At 64.5% G+C, this 15548-nt stretch overlaps 4 protein-coding genes and 3 long non-coding RNA genes across 24 annotated transcripts in view; 4 read left to right on the top strand and 3 right to left on the bottom strand.

The window, feature by feature from the left end:
- Positions 1-1866: 1866 nt before the first annotated feature.
- Positions 1867-2871, top strand: LOC103542190 (uncharacterized). 2 transcript variants are annotated; one of them, XR_011524141.1, is made up of 3 exons: positions 1867-2008; positions 2453-2527; positions 2736-2871. It is a non-coding gene; the product is annotated as an uncharacterized lncRNA (long non-coding RNA). The 2 variants fall into 2 exon arrangements; XR_542654.2 differs by having other exon boundaries at positions 1870-2008; positions 2432-2527.
- A 906-nt stretch (positions 2872-3777) lies between these two features.
- Positions 3778-6130, top strand: PPP1R14B (protein phosphatase 1 regulatory inhibitor subunit 14B). Its single transcript, XM_008509133.2, is given in 6 exon segments — positions 3778-3826; positions 3829-3935; positions 3937-4218; positions 5300-5383; positions 5659-5691; positions 5788-6130. Coding segments are annotated over 6 exon segments (609 nt in total). The 5' UTR covers positions 3778-3792; the 3' UTR covers positions 5857-6130.
- Positions 6131-6507: 377 nt separating this feature from the next.
- On the bottom strand, positions 6508-9359 carry FKBP2 (FKBP prolyl isomerase 2). 7 transcript variants are annotated; one of them, XM_070565404.1, is made up of 6 exons: positions 9172-9359; positions 7752-7920; positions 7302-7414; positions 7136-7182; positions 6738-6773; positions 6508-6648 (listed from the first exon to the last, which is right to left on the bottom strand). In XM_070565404.1, the coding sequence occupies exons 1-6, from the start codon at positions 9231-9233 to the stop codon at positions 6587-6589; spliced, it is 489 nt and encodes a 162-aa protein (XP_070421505.1). In that variant the 5' UTR covers positions 9234-9359; the 3' UTR covers positions 6508-6586. The 7 variants fall into 7 exon arrangements, with proteins under 7 accessions (XP_070421505.1, XP_070421508.1, XP_070421507.1 ...); XM_070565407.1 differs by lacking the exon at positions 9172-9359 and adding an exon at positions 8769-9146; XM_070565406.1 differs by lacking the exon at positions 9172-9359 and adding an exon at positions 8090-8787.
- On the top strand, positions 9332-11847 carry LOC139074499 (uncharacterized). Of its 2 annotated transcripts, none has more exons than XR_011524143.1 (3): positions 9332-9444; positions 9771-9966; positions 11682-11847. It is a non-coding gene; the product is annotated as an uncharacterized lncRNA (long non-coding RNA). The 2 variants fall into 2 exon arrangements; XR_011524142.1 differs by having other exon boundaries at positions 9771-10051.
- On the bottom strand, positions 10916-14325 carry VEGFB (vascular endothelial growth factor B). 4 transcript variants are annotated; one of them, XM_070565393.1, is made up of 7 exons: positions 14015-14325; positions 13438-13498; positions 12905-13101; positions 12656-12729; positions 12437-12472; positions 11983-12117; positions 10916-11353 (listed from the first exon to the last, which is right to left on the bottom strand). In XM_070565393.1, exons 1-7 carry the CDS (start codon positions 14072-14074, stop codon positions 11332-11334), a joined length of 585 nt encoding a protein of 194 aa, XP_070421494.1. In that variant the 5' UTR covers positions 14075-14325; the 3' UTR covers positions 10916-11331. The 4 variants fall into 4 exon arrangements, with proteins under 4 accessions (XP_070421494.1, XP_070421492.1, XP_070421495.1 ...); XM_070565391.1 differs by having other exon boundaries at positions 11983-12218; positions 14015-14324; XM_070565394.1 differs by having other exon boundaries at positions 13438-13480; positions 14015-14323.
- LOC139074500 (uncharacterized) overlaps positions 12685-15548 on the top strand; it is a 6818-nt gene continuing 3954 nt past the window's right edge. Inside the window, exons 1-3 of one of the 2 annotated variants that reach the window (XR_011524144.1) lie at positions 12685-13122; positions 13268-13509; positions 13601-13760. This is a non-coding gene — a long non-coding RNA (uncharacterized lncRNA). The remainder of the gene's footprint in view (positions 13123-13267; positions 13510-13600; positions 13761-15548) is intronic. The other variant, XR_011524145.1, reaches the window with a different exon arrangement.
- DNAJC4 (DnaJ heat shock protein family (Hsp40) member C4) overlaps positions 14618-15548 on the bottom strand; it is a 3184-nt gene continuing 2253 nt past the window's right edge. For all 6 annotated transcript variants that reach the window (XM_070565399.1, XM_070565398.1, XM_070565400.1 and 3 more), the window contains 2 exons: positions 14904-14990; positions 14618-14811 (listed from right to left, as the gene is read on the bottom strand). In XM_070565399.1, the coding sequence (XP_070421500.1) occupies positions 14703-14811; positions 14904-14990 (196 nt within the window). In that variant the 3' untranslated portion in view covers positions 14618-14702. The remainder of the gene's footprint in view (positions 14812-14903; positions 14991-15548) is intronic.

Below are 15548 nucleotides of genomic sequence, written 5' to 3'. Positions count from 1 at the left end.
TCCCCACCATGTTGGACGCCAACTGTAACCTAACGAATCTCCTCTTCTTGGGCTGAGGCCCTGTGGGGGGTGATTATTATCTCCACTCGAGGCCCAGAGTGGGGAAGGGACTTTCCCAAGGCCACACAGCTTTGTAGGAGGATCTCAGCCCTCTGACTTGAAGGCCGGTTCACATCCTGCCACCACTCCTTGCCCTTCAGGAGACAAAGAAAGGGCGACAGGACTTCTGATCCTCCTGCTCCCTCGCCAGAGCAGCAGAGCCATCCCAGAGAGACCCAGGGACCTCACTGGAGGTCTCACTGGGCAGAGCCACGCACGGTGGAGACTGGCCTCTGCTCCCACGGGCCTGGGTTCAAGTCTACCGGCAGACCTAGCCTCTCAGTGCCACGGTCACCTCGTCCTGAAGCTGTAGGTTGTTGGAGGATGAAATAAACAAACGGGTACAAGATGACCCCTGGCTGCAGGCAGCTGGACATCTCAGGATGGCGAACGGGCTGTGGGGGCATCAGAAAGGAAGGAGGAGAGGGCACAGATTAGCCCTGGGGCAGGGGGCCTGCGGGCCAGGGCGAGGGCTAGTGCAGCTGGGATCCAGGGCCTGAGCGGAGGGGTCCGAGCTGGGGGCCCTCAGCCTTGGGCAGGGCTTTTTCTCCTTGGAAGACAGCATGAGAGTCTGTTTCCCGGGCCTGAGCCTCCCTCCCCACCATGTCCCCTGAGGCCAGGGCAGCCCCCATTAGAGGGGCTCCTTCCTTGTTCCAGCCTTGGTAATGGTGATAGGGTTTCTCGGCAAGCAGTAATGGTGGAAGGAAGGCAGCCTTTCCGGCCTCTACCCTCTATTAAGGGAGCGGTCGCAGCCCACGGGACCCTCCTCAGGGCCTCTGCTTCAAGGAGGCGCTGAAAACAGCCTGAGCTGCGCTCTAGTGGAGGGGGGCCTTGTGGAGGGGGGCCAGGACCCCAGGAGGGGTGGGGCCGGGGAGGCACAGCCTGAGGCTGGAAGGATGAGAAGCAGCAGCAGCAGCAGCAGCCACCCGCCCGCTCCAGTCCCAGGAGGCTTCAGACAGGAGAGCAAGGGCTGGGATGTGGGCCCCAGAGCACGGAGCTCTGGGCCCCCAACCACCGGAGGTCTGTCAAATCAGCCCCCTTGAAGAGGCTCAGGGCAGGTAAGTGACTTGCCCTCCCTGGGCCGCTCAGCCTGCTGGGCGGAGCCAGGATTCGAACCCAGTTCTTCCACTCCAGGCTTCTATGCAGGGCAGCCCAGCCTCCAAGAAGGCCGCAGGCCATCATGGCCATCTGTGCTAACCGTTCTCAGGGCGAGTGCCCATGGGAAGGGACTAGTGGACTGGGGAGTCGGCCCCAGGAAGCTGGGCGCGCCCTGGGGGTGGCCTAGGAGGTGGAGGGAGGGAGAGTCAGGAAGCGCATCCCCAGCTCCTCCCTGCCCTGCCCAGAGAACCCCCAGGGGGTACCCTGAAATTTGGACACAACAGGAGACCTTCACACCAGCCCTGAGAGGAGGAGGGGGGGCAGAGCTGGGGCTGGCACCCAGGTCTTGGTGGCCTGTAGGCCCCACTCCCACAGCAAGCTACAGTGTACCCCCCTCTTGACCTTGAGCACCCCTAAGGCCCGATTCGCTGCTGGGGCTCAGAAAGCGGACGGCCTTGTGAGGTGAGGTGGGGTGTGGTGCAGAATTCGGACTTGGGTAAATTGCTCTTCCCATCAGGCCAGGCTCAGAGCCAGAGGCCAGGCTGGGAACGGGGCTCCCAGGGGAAAGGGTGGGTCCTGCCTAATCTGTAAGAGCAAGGGTCAGCCCTTTCCTGGCCCCCCAGGCTGGCTGAAGGGAGGCTAAGGCCAGAAGGGGAGCTGGGGAGGGAAGAGGTGTCAGCCACATCTGCCTGCCCTGGACGGAGCCCCCACCACTCAGCCCCTCAGTGAGAAGCGCACCTCACCCACCCTGCACACACACACACCATTCCCAGCCTCTGCCTTCTTGTTGTCTCCTCACCTCAACTACAAGGTAAGCCTAAAGTCTTAAGTTCGAGTTTGGCTCCTGCACCAGCTGTGTGACCCTGGGCCAGTCTCAACACCTCTCTGAAACCACCTACTGCATAGGGCTTCTATGCCCCCCAGAGAGAGGGTGTCTGTGGCGGGTTGAGACAGAAACACTTACTGCCTCTCAGACCCTGAGACTCTGCTTGGGACCGCAGGCGGTGAGCCTGCCATCTGCAAAAGCATCCCAGCCTTTTGGGGCGGTATCTAAGGGGAGGCAGAGGGGATGAATGGAGACTTGGAGTCAGGGGGTTTGAGCACACAGCCTGGGTTCGCTAGCTGAGCTCCATCTCCGTCCAGTCCAGCTGTGTGGCGGCTTCATTAACCCCTGCGGTGCAGTCATTGAACGTCCCATGCATTTTCCTCTCTCATCTTCATCATAACCTTCCAGGAAATTCATTCCTCCTTTTAGTCATTCGTGGGACCAATAGTTATGGTGCACCTCCTATGAGTCTGACGTCGGTGCTTAGAGTTCAAGAAGAATCAGGTAATTTGCCCGATATTCGTGGGTTTGAGGCCGAGCAGGCTGCCTCAGCCCTGGGCATCAGCACCACAGAAGGGCCGGACAGGTCTGGGCTCCGGGGAGCGCGGAGTCTAGAAGTGGGAGACAATGAACAAGCGAATGGGAGAGACTGCTGAAAGAGACAGAAATCACACGGGGTGGGTGCGGGAATGAGATACGCGGTCTGCTCCAGAGAGGTGGCCCAGGTAAGGCGCCTGTGAGATCTGCAGCACGGAAGGAGGCGCAGGGCGAGGATGTGCAGGAGAGCGAGCGCGGTGCCGTCACGCTGGAACCTACTCGAGAAACGCTTATTATGGGTCAGCTCTTATTATTATCTTTATCATCATGAGTTCCGGCTCCCCCACTTCCTAGCTCTTTACGCTCGAGTTTCCTCATTTGTACACACAGAGGTTGCGGGGTGCAGAGGGCGGCGCCCTGTCGAGGAGGGCGCCCCAAACAAGTTCTGCGCTCCCCTGCCGGGGCTCCGCTGCGGGGGAGGGGCGGCCATGCGGGACCGGACCCAGCGAACTACATTTCCCATAATCCCGTTCCCCGCCGCCATCTTGGCCGGTGGGCGGTGGCTGCCTGGGGTCTGGCCCTTCAGGCCACCAGGGTGGCTCTGCTCGCCCGCAATCCGGGCTTCCACCGTGGGGGGGCGCGGGACCCTGCCTGGTAGGGCGTCCGGGGACCTGGGCAGCTCCTGCCCACCTTCTCCACTCCTCCACTCCTGGGAGCCCAGTCCACGTGTCGGTCCGCACGGAGAAGCCGGCTCGCCCCCAGCTGGCCAAGGGCCAGAGGACCCAGACAGACATCGGGGGCTCCTACGTTTCCTCCCCGGACCTCCGTCCCACTCCGTCGCAGTGCCCACTCTCCTCCATTCCCAGACGGCCCCTGTTTTTGCTTCAATGAGGACAGAACACTAGGGTCCCGACGGGAGAGCAAATACTGGTACTGGGCGCTTAGAGCGCCTGGGTTTGGGGCAGGAAGGTTAAAAAGGATAGCGGACATCCAGGGCAAAACCCCTGACGCCTAGACCCTCCCCTAGCCCCCGCGCGGGGGCGGGGTAGGGGTGAGGGTTTTGCGGCGGGACTGGCCCTTTAAGGGGGTGTGGTCGGGGGGCGGGGGCAGCGAGCGAGACAGAGAAAGCGGCTTCGGCGGCGGCGGCTCGGGCGGCGGCCGCGGGGGACAAAGGGCGGGCGGATCGGCGGGGAGGGGGCGGGGCGCGGCCAGGCCAGGCCCGGGGGCTCCGCATGCTGCAGCTGCCCCCGGGCGCCCCCGCCGCCGCCCTCGCCGCGGAGCCGCGCGGACCCGAGCCCACGAGCTAACCCGAGCCAGCGGCCCGGAGCCAGCCGGCGGGCGTCCGGGAGGCGGCGGCGCAGGGAGGGGCCCGACGCGCGCACGTGGCCCCGGCGGCCGCCATGGCGGACAGCGGCCCCGCGGGGGGCGCGGCGTTGGCGGCCCCGGCCCCCCGGCCGGGCGGTGGCGGCCCCGGGCCCCGCGTCTACTTTCAGAGCCCCCCTGGGGCTGCAGGCGAGGGCCCGGGCGGCGCGGACGACGAGGGCCCAGTGAGGCGCCAAGGGAAGGTCACGGTCAAGTACGACCGCAAGGAGCTACGGAAGCGCCTCAACCTGGAGGAGTGGATCCTGGAGCAGCTCACTCGCCTCTACGACTGCCAGGTGTGTGTCCCCTCCCTGCGCCAACACCCTAAAATCGGTCCCGCGTCGGGCCGCCTGGGAACCCCACCTTGAACTCGCCTGTCACCCGAGTCAATGGGCGCTCCGCTTCCGCGCCCTCCCCTCCTCTCTGTACTCCCCGCCCCCAATGTGTGCTCTTTCTTGTCTGACCTAAGTCACTCCTCTCTTCTACGCTGTCTCGGACTCTGCCTTCCTCCTGCCGCTACCCTGGTCAAGCTTGGGGTCCTCTAGAAGCCTCAAAGGATTGCCCGGCCTTGGGCAGGAGGCATGGGGCTAGCCTGGGCTGGCCGTGGAAAGAGGTCTACCTAGTGCCTGCTAGCATAGAGTGGTTAAAAGGCGCTACCCTGGTTGGTTGGGGGGACTGTAAAGGGTCTGGGTTATTCTAATGGGCTAGCCTGGAACTCCATCTTGGCCGACGTGGGGCAGGCTAGCCCGCTCGCTGGGTTCTGGTTCTCCACCCCATGACTCCTTCCTTGCTCAAATGGTGACTCAGGCCCCGGGGGGTAGGGCGGAGGAGTGGGCTTGCCCCGCACTGCCTACCCTAGCCTAGCCGTGGAATGCGCTGGCTCCAGACCCATGGATGCTTCCTGGGGGGGAGGGGTGGCAAGCACCCCCTCCCTCAGCAAAGCGTGGGCTCTTTGTTCCCCCTTTACCAGGCCTGGGTCCTTCCCACTGACCCCTCACCCTTCACTTCCTCCTCACTCCCGGGGAGCTGTGACAGGTGTTTGGGGGAAGGGAAGGGGCTGTGATGAGCTGGGACAGCTGGCCCCACCTGTGCTCTGGTTGAGATGGGGGGCCCGGAAGTTGGGGAGACACGTCTGCAGGGCTCCCAGCCCAGGGTCCCCAGCCCTAGCTGTCTGGCCTCATCTGGCATCCAGGGTGCCCACTGGCAGGGACAGGAAGCTCCCCCCGCATCGGGCAGTTTGCCTTGGCACGGGCCTGAGCTGTTTTCCTCCTCGGAGTAGCTGCTGCTGTCTGCTGGGCAAAGAGGGCTGGCTCGCCCTGTAGCAGGGCAGGGGCCCCGGCCGGAGAGCCCCTCTCAGACCCTCCCCCCTCCCCCCAGGAAGAGGAGATCCCCGAGCTGGAGATCGACGTGGACGAGCTCCTGGACATGGAGAGTGACGATACCCGGGCTGCCAGGGTCAAGGTGAGAGAGGGGCTGGGGGGCAGCGCGGCCAGGTCAGGGAGCAGGGAGTAGGGGGCTGCCTGGAGGCTGTACCCCTTGGGGAAGCAAGGCTCTGGAGCCAGGTCTTCTTGGGTCTCAGCTTCCACCTGTCGAATGGGGCTGATGGTACTCGGCTAGCTGTTGAGTGGCTGTGGCTCCCCTGGGCCGCGGGGTGGCCCCAGTGCCGTGGAAGTGGGTACAGGTAAACTCTCGGCCTGTTCCTGAGAACTCACCAGTTATACGTATTCCCCCACTAGGAGCTGCTGGTTGACTGTTACAAACCCACTGAGGTGAGTGAGTGGTTTCCCCCAGGGCGGGCTGACAGGACAGCCTGGGCTCCCGTCTTCTTGGGGTCTGGTCTCCCTAATGTCCTTCCTCCTCTCCAGGCCTTCATCTCTGGCCTGCTGGACAAGATCCGGGGCATGCAGAAGCTGAGCACACCCCAGAAGAAGTAAGGGTCCCTGACCCAGCGGAACGGTGGCTCCCACAGGACAATCGCTGCCCCTCGACCTCATAGCAACAGCAATACCGGGGAGCCCCGTGGCCAGGCCTGGTGCCATGAGCAGGGCTCCCCGTGCCCCTGGCCCAGGGGCCTCTTCCCTGCCCCCTCAGTTTTCCATTTTTGGGGTTTTTTATTGTTATTAAACTGATGGGACTTTTTGTGTTTTTATATTGACTCTGCAGCGCGGGCCCTTTAATAAAGCTAGGATATGCCTTTGGTGCAGCTCACAGGCTCGGCTGGTCTCTTTGAGGGGGGACACACTGCTCCACAGCTACTGCCAGCTCAGCCTCTCCCCAGGTGACCACAAGCCTTCCTGAGGGCCACGTAGCCATGGCGATAGCCCAGTGCTACTCCCAGACCAAGAGCTGGAAGCGGCTGGGGAGCTGGAGGGGAATGGTATTGCTGCTGGTGGGCAGGAACACTCCTTTCCCCCCCGGGCAAGGCCACCATGCCACCCAGGGCCTGGCCATGGTGATCCCCAGGACACTGAGCCTCGACCCCAAGGCTCTGCAGCCAGGAAAGGAGGGGATGGGGGCGGTGCTGAGGCGGGAGCTGTGGCTTCTAAGTCTCTCAGGGCCCACACACAAAACACAGGCTCACTTGATGGGCTTTAAGTTTTTTTTTGTTTTTTTAAACAGTCTGGTCCCTGACGGGGGCCTCGCCGCTGCCCCTCCCCAGTGTGGCTACAGTTCTGAACGTCGCTCGATTTTGAGGAGCTCCACTTCAAACACCAGGGTTGCACCACCTGCAGGGGAGAAGTGGGGTCAGGCTGAGAACCAGGGCCACCGGGAGACGGGATGGGCACGGGAGACGGGAGGTGGGAAGAAGTATTACCTGGAATCTTGGGGGGAGCTCCCCGCTCTCCGTACCCTGTCAAAGATGCAGAGAGAAACAAAGTGAGCTGTGGCCAGGCCAAGAGGCGTTCCGCAGACATCCGGGCTGAAGCCAGGCCTCTGCCCAGCTCAGCAAGGCCAGAAATGGAGATGGTGTAATGGAGATGGGAGGGGGCTGTGAAAGGCCTGGGAGAGGGCAGAGGGTGGGCACCAGAGCGGGTGCCCCAAGGGTCTTGCCCCATCCCCCATGCTGGACATAGTCAGACTTGGAAGAGGCATGTAGTGTAATGAATGGATGGGGTGCAGACCAATGCGGAGGCTGAATTAACCTTCACCCTTCCCCAGACACACACCCTGAACCCGGAACTCCCCCATCCCCACTCAGGAAGGGCCTCTTACCCAGCTCTGACGGGATCACCAGCTTCCGCTTTTCCCCCTCACACATCCTGCAGGACAACACGTGTTCAGCACATGGCAGCACCAGGCTCCCTGCCTCCCACCTTAAACCTGGTGTGTGCCCCCCACAGTTCATCTCCTGGCCCACAGCCATGGCCCCCCGACTCACCCCAGCAGCCCCTGGTCCCAGCCCTTGATGACCTGGCCCGTGCCCAGGGAGAACACAAAGGGCTGGTTCTGGGGCAGGCTGCTGTCAAACTCCGTCCCATCTTCCAGCTTTCCCTGTGGGATCGTGGGAAGGCCAGTGAGGAAGAGGGGCCTCCCTGGGACTCCCCCTACCCCAGCTGCTCTTTCCATCAAGCTGGCCCCCCATAGCACTGGCAGCCATAGTCCTAGAAGGGGACAGAGCCTTGGGTGGCTCACAGTACATTGTCACTGCTTGCTGATGCCACTCTAGCGAGTAGACAGGGAAAAGCAAGTAAAACCATGGAAACTGGTGTAGAAGGGACAGGGAACTTGCCCAAGGTCACCCACCTTGTTGGCAGAGGAACCTGGCTCCCAAGTCCTCCCTGGTCTCCAGAAGACCCACCCACCCCCAAAGCTCCGCCCCCGCACCCACCGTGTAGTGCATGTGCAGCACGTCCCCCTTGCGCGATTTGATAGGACAGTGGTCTACCCGCTTCTTCACTCCGATCTGCAGCTTCCGTTTGCCCTCGGCCCCTGCGGCCGTGGCCAGGGCGCTCAGGCAGATGGACAGTACTGTCAGGACCCAGCTCAGCCTCATGTCTCTGCGGGGACAGACCCCGACCGACCAACCGACGGGGGGAGAGGGCGGGGAAGGCATGGAATACTGGCAGGTACCAGGAAGATTCCACCCCCAACATGTCTTGCCTGCCCCTGGGGATCCCCTTGTCCCGGGTCACCGCCCCCTCCCCGGGACTCCCCGGCCACACTTACCAGTCCAGTGAGAAGGGGGCTTGCCCGAGGACCCCAGCAGCGGGGGGAGGGGGTCAGGGGAGGCCACAGCAGCCAGGGCCCCGCCCCTTGGCTCACCCCCAGCCCTTCCTTCCCTCCCGGTCCCCAATTCCGCTCTTCAATTCCCACCCGTCCCTTTACGCAAAGTCCAGACCCTATCTGACTGCACAGCAGTTGCCCCGACTGGGCGACCCCACTCACGCCACACCCAGTTGCCCCCCGCCCAGCACACCCACACCTCTGCGGCCGCTGCAGGGGGCCGGCTCCGAGGCACCCACACATCGCCGCTAGACGGCTCAGGGGAGCCCCGGTCCTCCGGGGGTACCCCCCAGGCCGGCCCTGAGCCTCCGCCCGGGGCGCCGCCCCAGCTCTGAGCCCTCGGGGGTCTGCGGGGCACCCAGACTGGCCCCGCGTCGGGTGATCGCCGAGCCCGCTCCACCCACACCACCTCTCCCGGGGGAGTTCTCGGCCTACCGCGGCCCCAGGCCCGGCCACCACGGAGACCGCCCCCGCGTGGACGTCCAGGGCCATTACCTGGACCTACCCCTTCACTGGGCTCCTTGGCCCCGCCTTTTAGGGGGCGTGATTCCGCCCCCTGCCCTGGAGCCCCGCCCTCGACAGAACTAGACCCCCTTTCCTGAACCGTAGCCACGCCACTCACCGGCTGAAGCCCCGCCCCCAGCGTCTGGGCTCCGTCCCCCTCGGTCTCCAAACCCGGGGCTCCGCCTTCCTCCTGTTCCAGCTCCTCCTCCAAGGGCCAGGCCCCGCCCCCCACCGGCCCTAGCCCCGCCCCCAGCCCCGGAGCTCCGCCTTCCACTGGCACCAGCTCAGAGGGCCCACCCGCCTCCGTTCCACGTCCCGCCCCGAGTCCCGGGGCCCCGCCCCGTGCGGAGTGAGAACCCTCCCCCTGCGGCATCCCCAGACAGCTCCGACCCCAACCCCCAATTTCCTCGTAACCTATCCCTCGTTGACACCCGGAGCCCCGGCCCGCTCCTGCCCGGCCTGATCCAGCCTGCCCCCTTGCACCCCGGCTCCCCCCAGCCCGGGCTGTGGCCCCCGCTCACCTCCTCGCCGCGCCCCCGGAGTCAACCCCAGCCGCGCCGCCGCCTCTGCGCAGGCGCGTCATCGTCGCCACCAGGCCGGGCCACGCCGCCCGCCCTCATTGGACCGTGCGAAACCCGCTGCCACACGCCCGCCGGGGCGGCTCCTTTGCTGGCTCCGCCTCCCACGCCGCCACGTGACCTACGCGTCCCTTCCGGTGGCGCGGTAGTCCGTGAAGTTAGGTGAAAGTGACTTCCGAAAGGGCCGAAGGCACTTCCGGTCGACGTGACTTTAAGGTCAGGAGGGCGCGAGTTCCCAGAGGGGGTCTCGAGACGCCATTTTCCGTCGCCCCCCTCCTCTCCCACTGCCCTCCTGTTTGCCCCTGAGCCGCTTCAGGATCCACATCCCCAGTTAGATGCTGTGGAAAGAGCCCGGGCTTCAGAGTGAGACCTGGGCTGGAATTTGGGGGGTGCCTCTCATTGACTGGCTATGTGACCTTGAGCCCGTTCCTTGGCCTGGTGGCATTTGGCGTCCCTGTAACGCAGGGCCCCCGTGGGATGAGGGGATGATGCGCATCAGGCCCTGGCCCATGCGAACGCTCTCCCCGCTTTCTCTCCCCCAGCATCCGTGCCCGCCCGAGCCGCCGCGCTGACCACCGAGTCACGACTGGAGCGGTCGGGCCGGGCCTGTTCCCCGACCAGACTGATGTTCAGACGCCCGCGCACCCGGCAGTGCCCATAAACATCTGTCCATCGGAGTAATGAACCCGCAGCTGGGAGGCAGCTAAATCTGAGTGTTGGGAAGACGGCCGGCTTGAGGTCAACCCCCAGGGCCATCAGCCTTTCTGAGCCTGTTTCCTCCACTGAGAAAGGAACACCATCACAGCGCCCACCTCGGGCTGAGGTCTCCGCGAGGGGTGCCTATGAGGGCTAAGCGGGCGCGCCAGGCCCCCTGGCCCTCACCTGTCTCCCTCTGATTGGGCGGCGGCATTTTCACTGACAGCGTGGCTGAGAGATGATCTGGAAATAGCCATCGCTGTCAGAGATTGCCCCTTCTGGCTTAACCCCACTCCTGCCTGGGGCCCAACAAGATCATGACCACACTCTCCAAGCTGAGAAGGCCTCCCTTAGCGTAGCCGCTTTGGGTTGACCTCTGCCCTGAAGGTCCTGCCTCAGCAGGGCAACACCAGGAAGGTGAAGATGGAGAAAAAGCTGGGGGCGGCGGGAGCTGTCTCCCAAACCACACCCGCCAGCCACGGCCCTTCCCTTTCAGGGCGGTGGGCATGAGGTGGGGACAGGGCAGCCGTGACTTTAGAGTTAAGCTACAGGGGGCAGGGAGGGTGGGTGTTCTTTTCTGTCATGTGAAGACAGACTCAAACTTCCCTGGAGCCCAAGGGCCCTGACCACAGCAATCATCCATTCCCCGCGTGTGCACAGGGAGAAACTGAGGCCCAGAGAGAGGGGCAGTGACAACCAAGGTCATTCAGCAGATCCAGCTCCCACCTCAAGCTCACTGGCCATAAGGGGCCGTCTCCTTCCAAAAGGAACCCTTGTGATAGCAGGGGGCGGGGACTCCCTGGGGCCTGGCAAGAAGAGCATGAATGAAGAACGCACGATTCTGGCTGTGACCTGGTGTGTGGCCTCAGGCCTCATTTCCTCCATCAGTAAGACAGACAAGCTCCGGGTCTGGGAGGCAGTGGGATGCAGACATTGGTGTCCAAACCAGCCAGCCTGGACAGTGACAAACAGTGACACAGGCAGGGACAGCTCCTTCCATCTCTTTTATCAGGGTTGGGGGTCACAGTTCTTGTCCCAGAGCCCAACTCCCTTGATGTGCAGAGGATCGGGGTCTTCTTAGCGAGGGGAGGGCAGACCCAGTTGTAAGATGCTCACTTGCACAGGGTGGTTAAAAACGGAGATGGGACCCCATTCTCTCCCGAGTGGGAACGTGAGCGCTCTTGCTGCCTCCAAGTCTCCTCGTCCCACTCTGTCCACCCTGTTGGGTGGCAGCCTTGGAGAAATAGGGACAAGTGGAAAGCCCTTCGAGAAGCCCAGGGCCTGGAGCAGCTTCCGCCCAGGCTGAGGTCTTGTGGGCTGGGCCGGTCACACCAGGCTGCCCTCTTGTCCTCCTCTGGGGTGTGGCCTGTGAGGCAAGTGGCCCCGCTGAGTCTGAAAAGCGATGTGTCACCTTCGCAGCTTCCGGCACCTGCGGAGGAGAGGAGAGGGGTCTGTTCATGCTGACGGAGCTCTGTCCAGCTCCTCTAGACTCCCCCCGCCCTTGCTAGCTTCTGGAAACCCCACTCTCCTTACACTCCTGGGAGGCCCCAACCGGCCGGCCCACATGATGCCACCCCATGGCCTCACTGTGGAAGGGCGGGGTGGTGACAAGCACCTCAGACAAGGGCGGACAAGGTTCCACTATGTCCCCTGGCCTCTCCGAGCCCATAAGGTGGGACAAATGTCTATCACAGGGGCTTCTGGGAAGGCCCAGAGCTTTGCAAATTGGCAAGCTGCCTCTCTCATTTCTATTCCAGGCCAATGTCACCTCCTCCAGGACATCTCTGGCCTCTCAAAGATGCTGTCAGGTGCCCCTTACCACAGCCCTTGCCACCCTCTGCTGCCATCGCATGTCCTCGTGTCTGACTCCCGCCTCAGCACGGGAGCCTTGTCTGCGCTGATCCCAGTGCCAGCAGATGCTTGGTAAATATTTGTTCAACACATTCAACAGCTCCCCCCTCGCTGGCTCTTCTCCCACTGGTGGGATCGCCCTGGACCTGCTCCAGGACAGGGCCCTGACGCCTTCCCTAACCAACTCACTCTCCCCCAGCTCCTCACCTGCAGGTGTCTGGGTTGAGCTCTAAGCCCCGCCCTTGGCAACGGAGGAAGCTGCGGCGTCGGCAGCGGCAGTGACAGGTCCGGGGGTCAGGGCGCTGGCGGCGCTGGGTGCAGCGTGGGCAGAGGGGCCTGGGACTGGAGTGGGATGGGTGATGTCAGCTGGGGAGGGTGCTCCGGGGGCAGAGTCCCAGCCCGGAACAGAGCGGGGCTGGGGACGGTGGTGGGGAGTGGAAGCCCTAGGAGGAGAAGCAACATGTCTGGGGCGGGAAGGAAGAATGTTCCCGAGAGCTGGGGTCGGGTCCGAGCACACAGCAGAGGAAGGGGAGAGAAGGACATCAGTGGGAGGGGAAGGGTGGGACACAGCTGCTGACACACCCCTGCGCCACCCACACCTTACATGCTGGGTGCTGGGCCTGGGCTCCAACCCACCTCAGCAGGAGCCCAAGAGACTCACCTGTCCGGCTTCACAGCACTCTCTTTTTTTTTTGGTCTGAAAAGTAAGAGACAAAGACAACAAGGACAATCAGGAAAGCCAAGCACCTACTCTCTTGACCCAGATTCCAGGCCTCTCCCGGCTCTACTCTCGGAGACCTGGTCCCCACTGAGGGTCCACCATGCCCAAAACCCCCTGAGCCTGGTCTCTGTGAGCTCAGAAGTGGGGCCTGGCTGGCACCTGCATTCACATTGGCTGTGTTCTTCCAGAGACATCTCCCCCAGCTGGCTGCTCGGGTACCGGATCATGAGGATCTGTGCTCGGGACAACAGAGAAAGAGACAGTGAGAGAGACAATGACAGAGAGAGAGGAAAGGATGCTCTGTGGGCTGGAGGGGGAGGAGCCTGCCCACCAGCCAGGACTCCGGCTGCCACCCCTCAGCCCTCAGAGCGGCGCCAGCATCCACGCCAGCTGGGCATGCCCCAGTACCTGCATCCGGACTTGGTGCTGCCCGGTGGGCACGCACTCCAGGCCGTCGTCAGGGCAGCAGCCGCCGCAGCGCTGCACAGTCACGCAGCTGGGCACCAGTTGCTTGGCCACAGTGCCCATGAGCTCCACAGTCAGGGGCACCACCACCTCCCGCGGCTGGCAGGTGGCACGAGCATACACATCTATCCATGACATCACTGGGGGCAGATGTGTGAGGGGTAAGTCCCACTGGGCTTCCTGCAGCTGCTCCCTCATTCCCCTACCCTGGGCCTGGCAGCTGCTCTCCCTAGTTCCCCTGTCACAGCCCCCTCCACCCGCCCCCTCTGCCCTCCCAATCTGTCCTCCGCTGCCCTGTTCATCCAGAACCCAGGAACCCCACTGCCTCCATGTCCTCTGCTGTGAAATGGGCAGGATCAGAGCTTGCATCTTACAGAGCAGCTGCGATTACACAGTGGAAGGACACAGGAGCCTGGGATCAGGGCAGGGACCGGCGCTCTCAGTGCTGGCTAGTGCAGAGTTCTTGTTGCTATTACCTTTCTTCTGGTGGCCAGCGGCATCAGGCTGAGAGACTGGGGCCTGTGGGAGAGAAGAGACCTGGACCCAAGGTGCATCCCAGGAAGGGGCTGTCCCAGTCGCTGTCCCTGGGGCGCTGCCCTTGGGTCAGGACGCTTCACCTCCTCTCTGACATTTTTCCAGACTGCTGTGTTCCTGAGGCCGCTCCAGCTTTACTTGTCCTCTCCTGGCCACCTGGGACCTGCCCTAGCACCGATCGGCCAGGCGCGCTCTGCGGGTGGCATCACTCTCCCACCCTGGAGGGGGCCGCAATCGGCAGGGGGCACAGTGGGAGCCAAACCAGGTCCTGCGGGCACCAACGCGGCCCCGCCCCCGGCTGCGCCCAGGGGACGGGGTGGGGCGGGGGAGTGGCCCTGGGGCTGGGCTGGCGGCCGGCGGAGAAGGACACCTCCCGTGGGATGCCCGGGCCAGGTCCCCGCGACGCCCCAGCGCGCGGCCAGACCCCACGGGTCCCCCGGCCGCGGCGGCCCCGCGCCTCCCCACTTCCGCCAACCTTGAGAGAGGGCACGGCTGGCGGGCGGGCGGGGACGCACGTACCTGGGCGGGGGCCAGCTGCAGCAGCGCGGCGAGCAGCAGCCGGCGGAGCAGGGGGCTCATGGTGCCCGCGGGGGCCGCGCGCCGGGGGCGCCCGCATCGCCCTAGCCGGGCGGCGCGGGGGGCGGCGGCAGCCAGAGCCCCATGGCGCGGGCCCGGGCGCGGCGGGCGGGGGCCGGGCGCGGGGGGCGGCTCCTCCGCGGCCCCCTCCCGAGCCCTGGGCGCAGGCAGCGCAGCGCAGCGCAGCGGCGGCGGCCGGAGGAGCCGGGCGGGCGGGCGGCCGCTGGCGGCGGCGGGCGGCGGCGGCGGGGACGGCGGGGACGGCGGGGGCGGTGGGGGGCCGGGCCCGGGCTGGCGGGCGGGCGGCTCATGTGACCCAGACACGCGCTCCCCACCCGGCCGCGGGGCGGGGGAGGGGGGGCGAGGCCGCCGCCGGGGCCCGCCCCCTCCACACACCCCCTCCCGCGGCAGCGGGGGAAAGGGGACGCGCCGCCCAGGGGGCTGGGCTCCTGGGTCGCTGCCGCCAGATCCCGGAGGGCGGGGCGCGTCCGGCGGAGAGGCCCGGGCGGGGGGCGCTGGACCTGAAGGAGGGAGGCGGACACGGGCTCTGAGAATCATTTTATTGCACGCATTTCGGGGAGTCGGGAGTCCCGGGAGGGGACGCCCAGGAGGTCCCATCCAGGGATGCGCCTCAGGGGCTGGTGCTCGGGGGCGCGATCCCCGGGCCTGGGGGAGGCCCAGGTGGCGGCTGCAGCTGCTGCCTCTGCCGGTACTCCTGCTGGAGCCTGGCTCTGTTGGCCCTGCAGGAGAGAGCAGCCGGGTGGTCGGGACAGGGACCCTGGAGGGTGGTGCCAGGACGGTGGAGAGAGGGCAGGACAGAGCAGGGACAGACCTGGCCCGGGCCCGCGTGTCATTGTAGATGGCCGTGATGATCCGATCCTTTTCATCCATGAAGCTACGGTGCACCTGCTCCAGCTTCCTGCAAGGGGATTACCGTTAACCCTGGAGCCCCCAATCCCTGCTGTCCCCAAGTCCCACCCCCTCCACCCCACTCTAGGGTCTTACAGCTTTGCATCTGTGGGGACCTCAGCCTAACTGCCTGTGCTGGGTGGGGAGGGGGGCACAGAGTGGCCGGCGCCTGTCCAGGGTCCAGTGGCCACCCAGGTCCCTGGCTGTCCTGCTGACAGTGGTGACAGCTGCTCTGAGCACCAGGGTGGTCCTCACAGGAGACTAGAAAGGGCTGTACATCTCACGCAACCACTGAACGAGGCCGGCTGCCAACAGTGGGCACGGGCCTTTAGGCATCTTTGCTGTAGAACCTGTGTCATGCGTGCATGAGAGTGGCGGGGAGACAACTGAGTGAGGACAGTGCTGGTGAGGCCTCTTCCCAACGCACTTCCTTCTTGTGCGTGATTTTGGGTGGCTCCAGCACTCCCTGGCAGCCAACAGCAAAGATTTACATTCTAATTATAAAAAACGGAAAATGACATTAGCCCTCAGTGCAGAGCTGCCTGTGCCAAGGGAGAGGCTCCGGAGA

Source organism: Equus przewalskii, chromosome 11, assembly GCF_037783145.1.
Source record: "Equus przewalskii isolate Varuska chromosome 11, EquPr2, whole genome shotgun sequence".
NCBI lineage: Eukaryota > Metazoa > Chordata > Mammalia > Perissodactyla > Equidae > Equus > Equus przewalskii.
The sequence above is the reverse complement of the archived record's forward strand: the minus strand, read 5'-3'. Positions and strand labels throughout refer to the sequence as shown.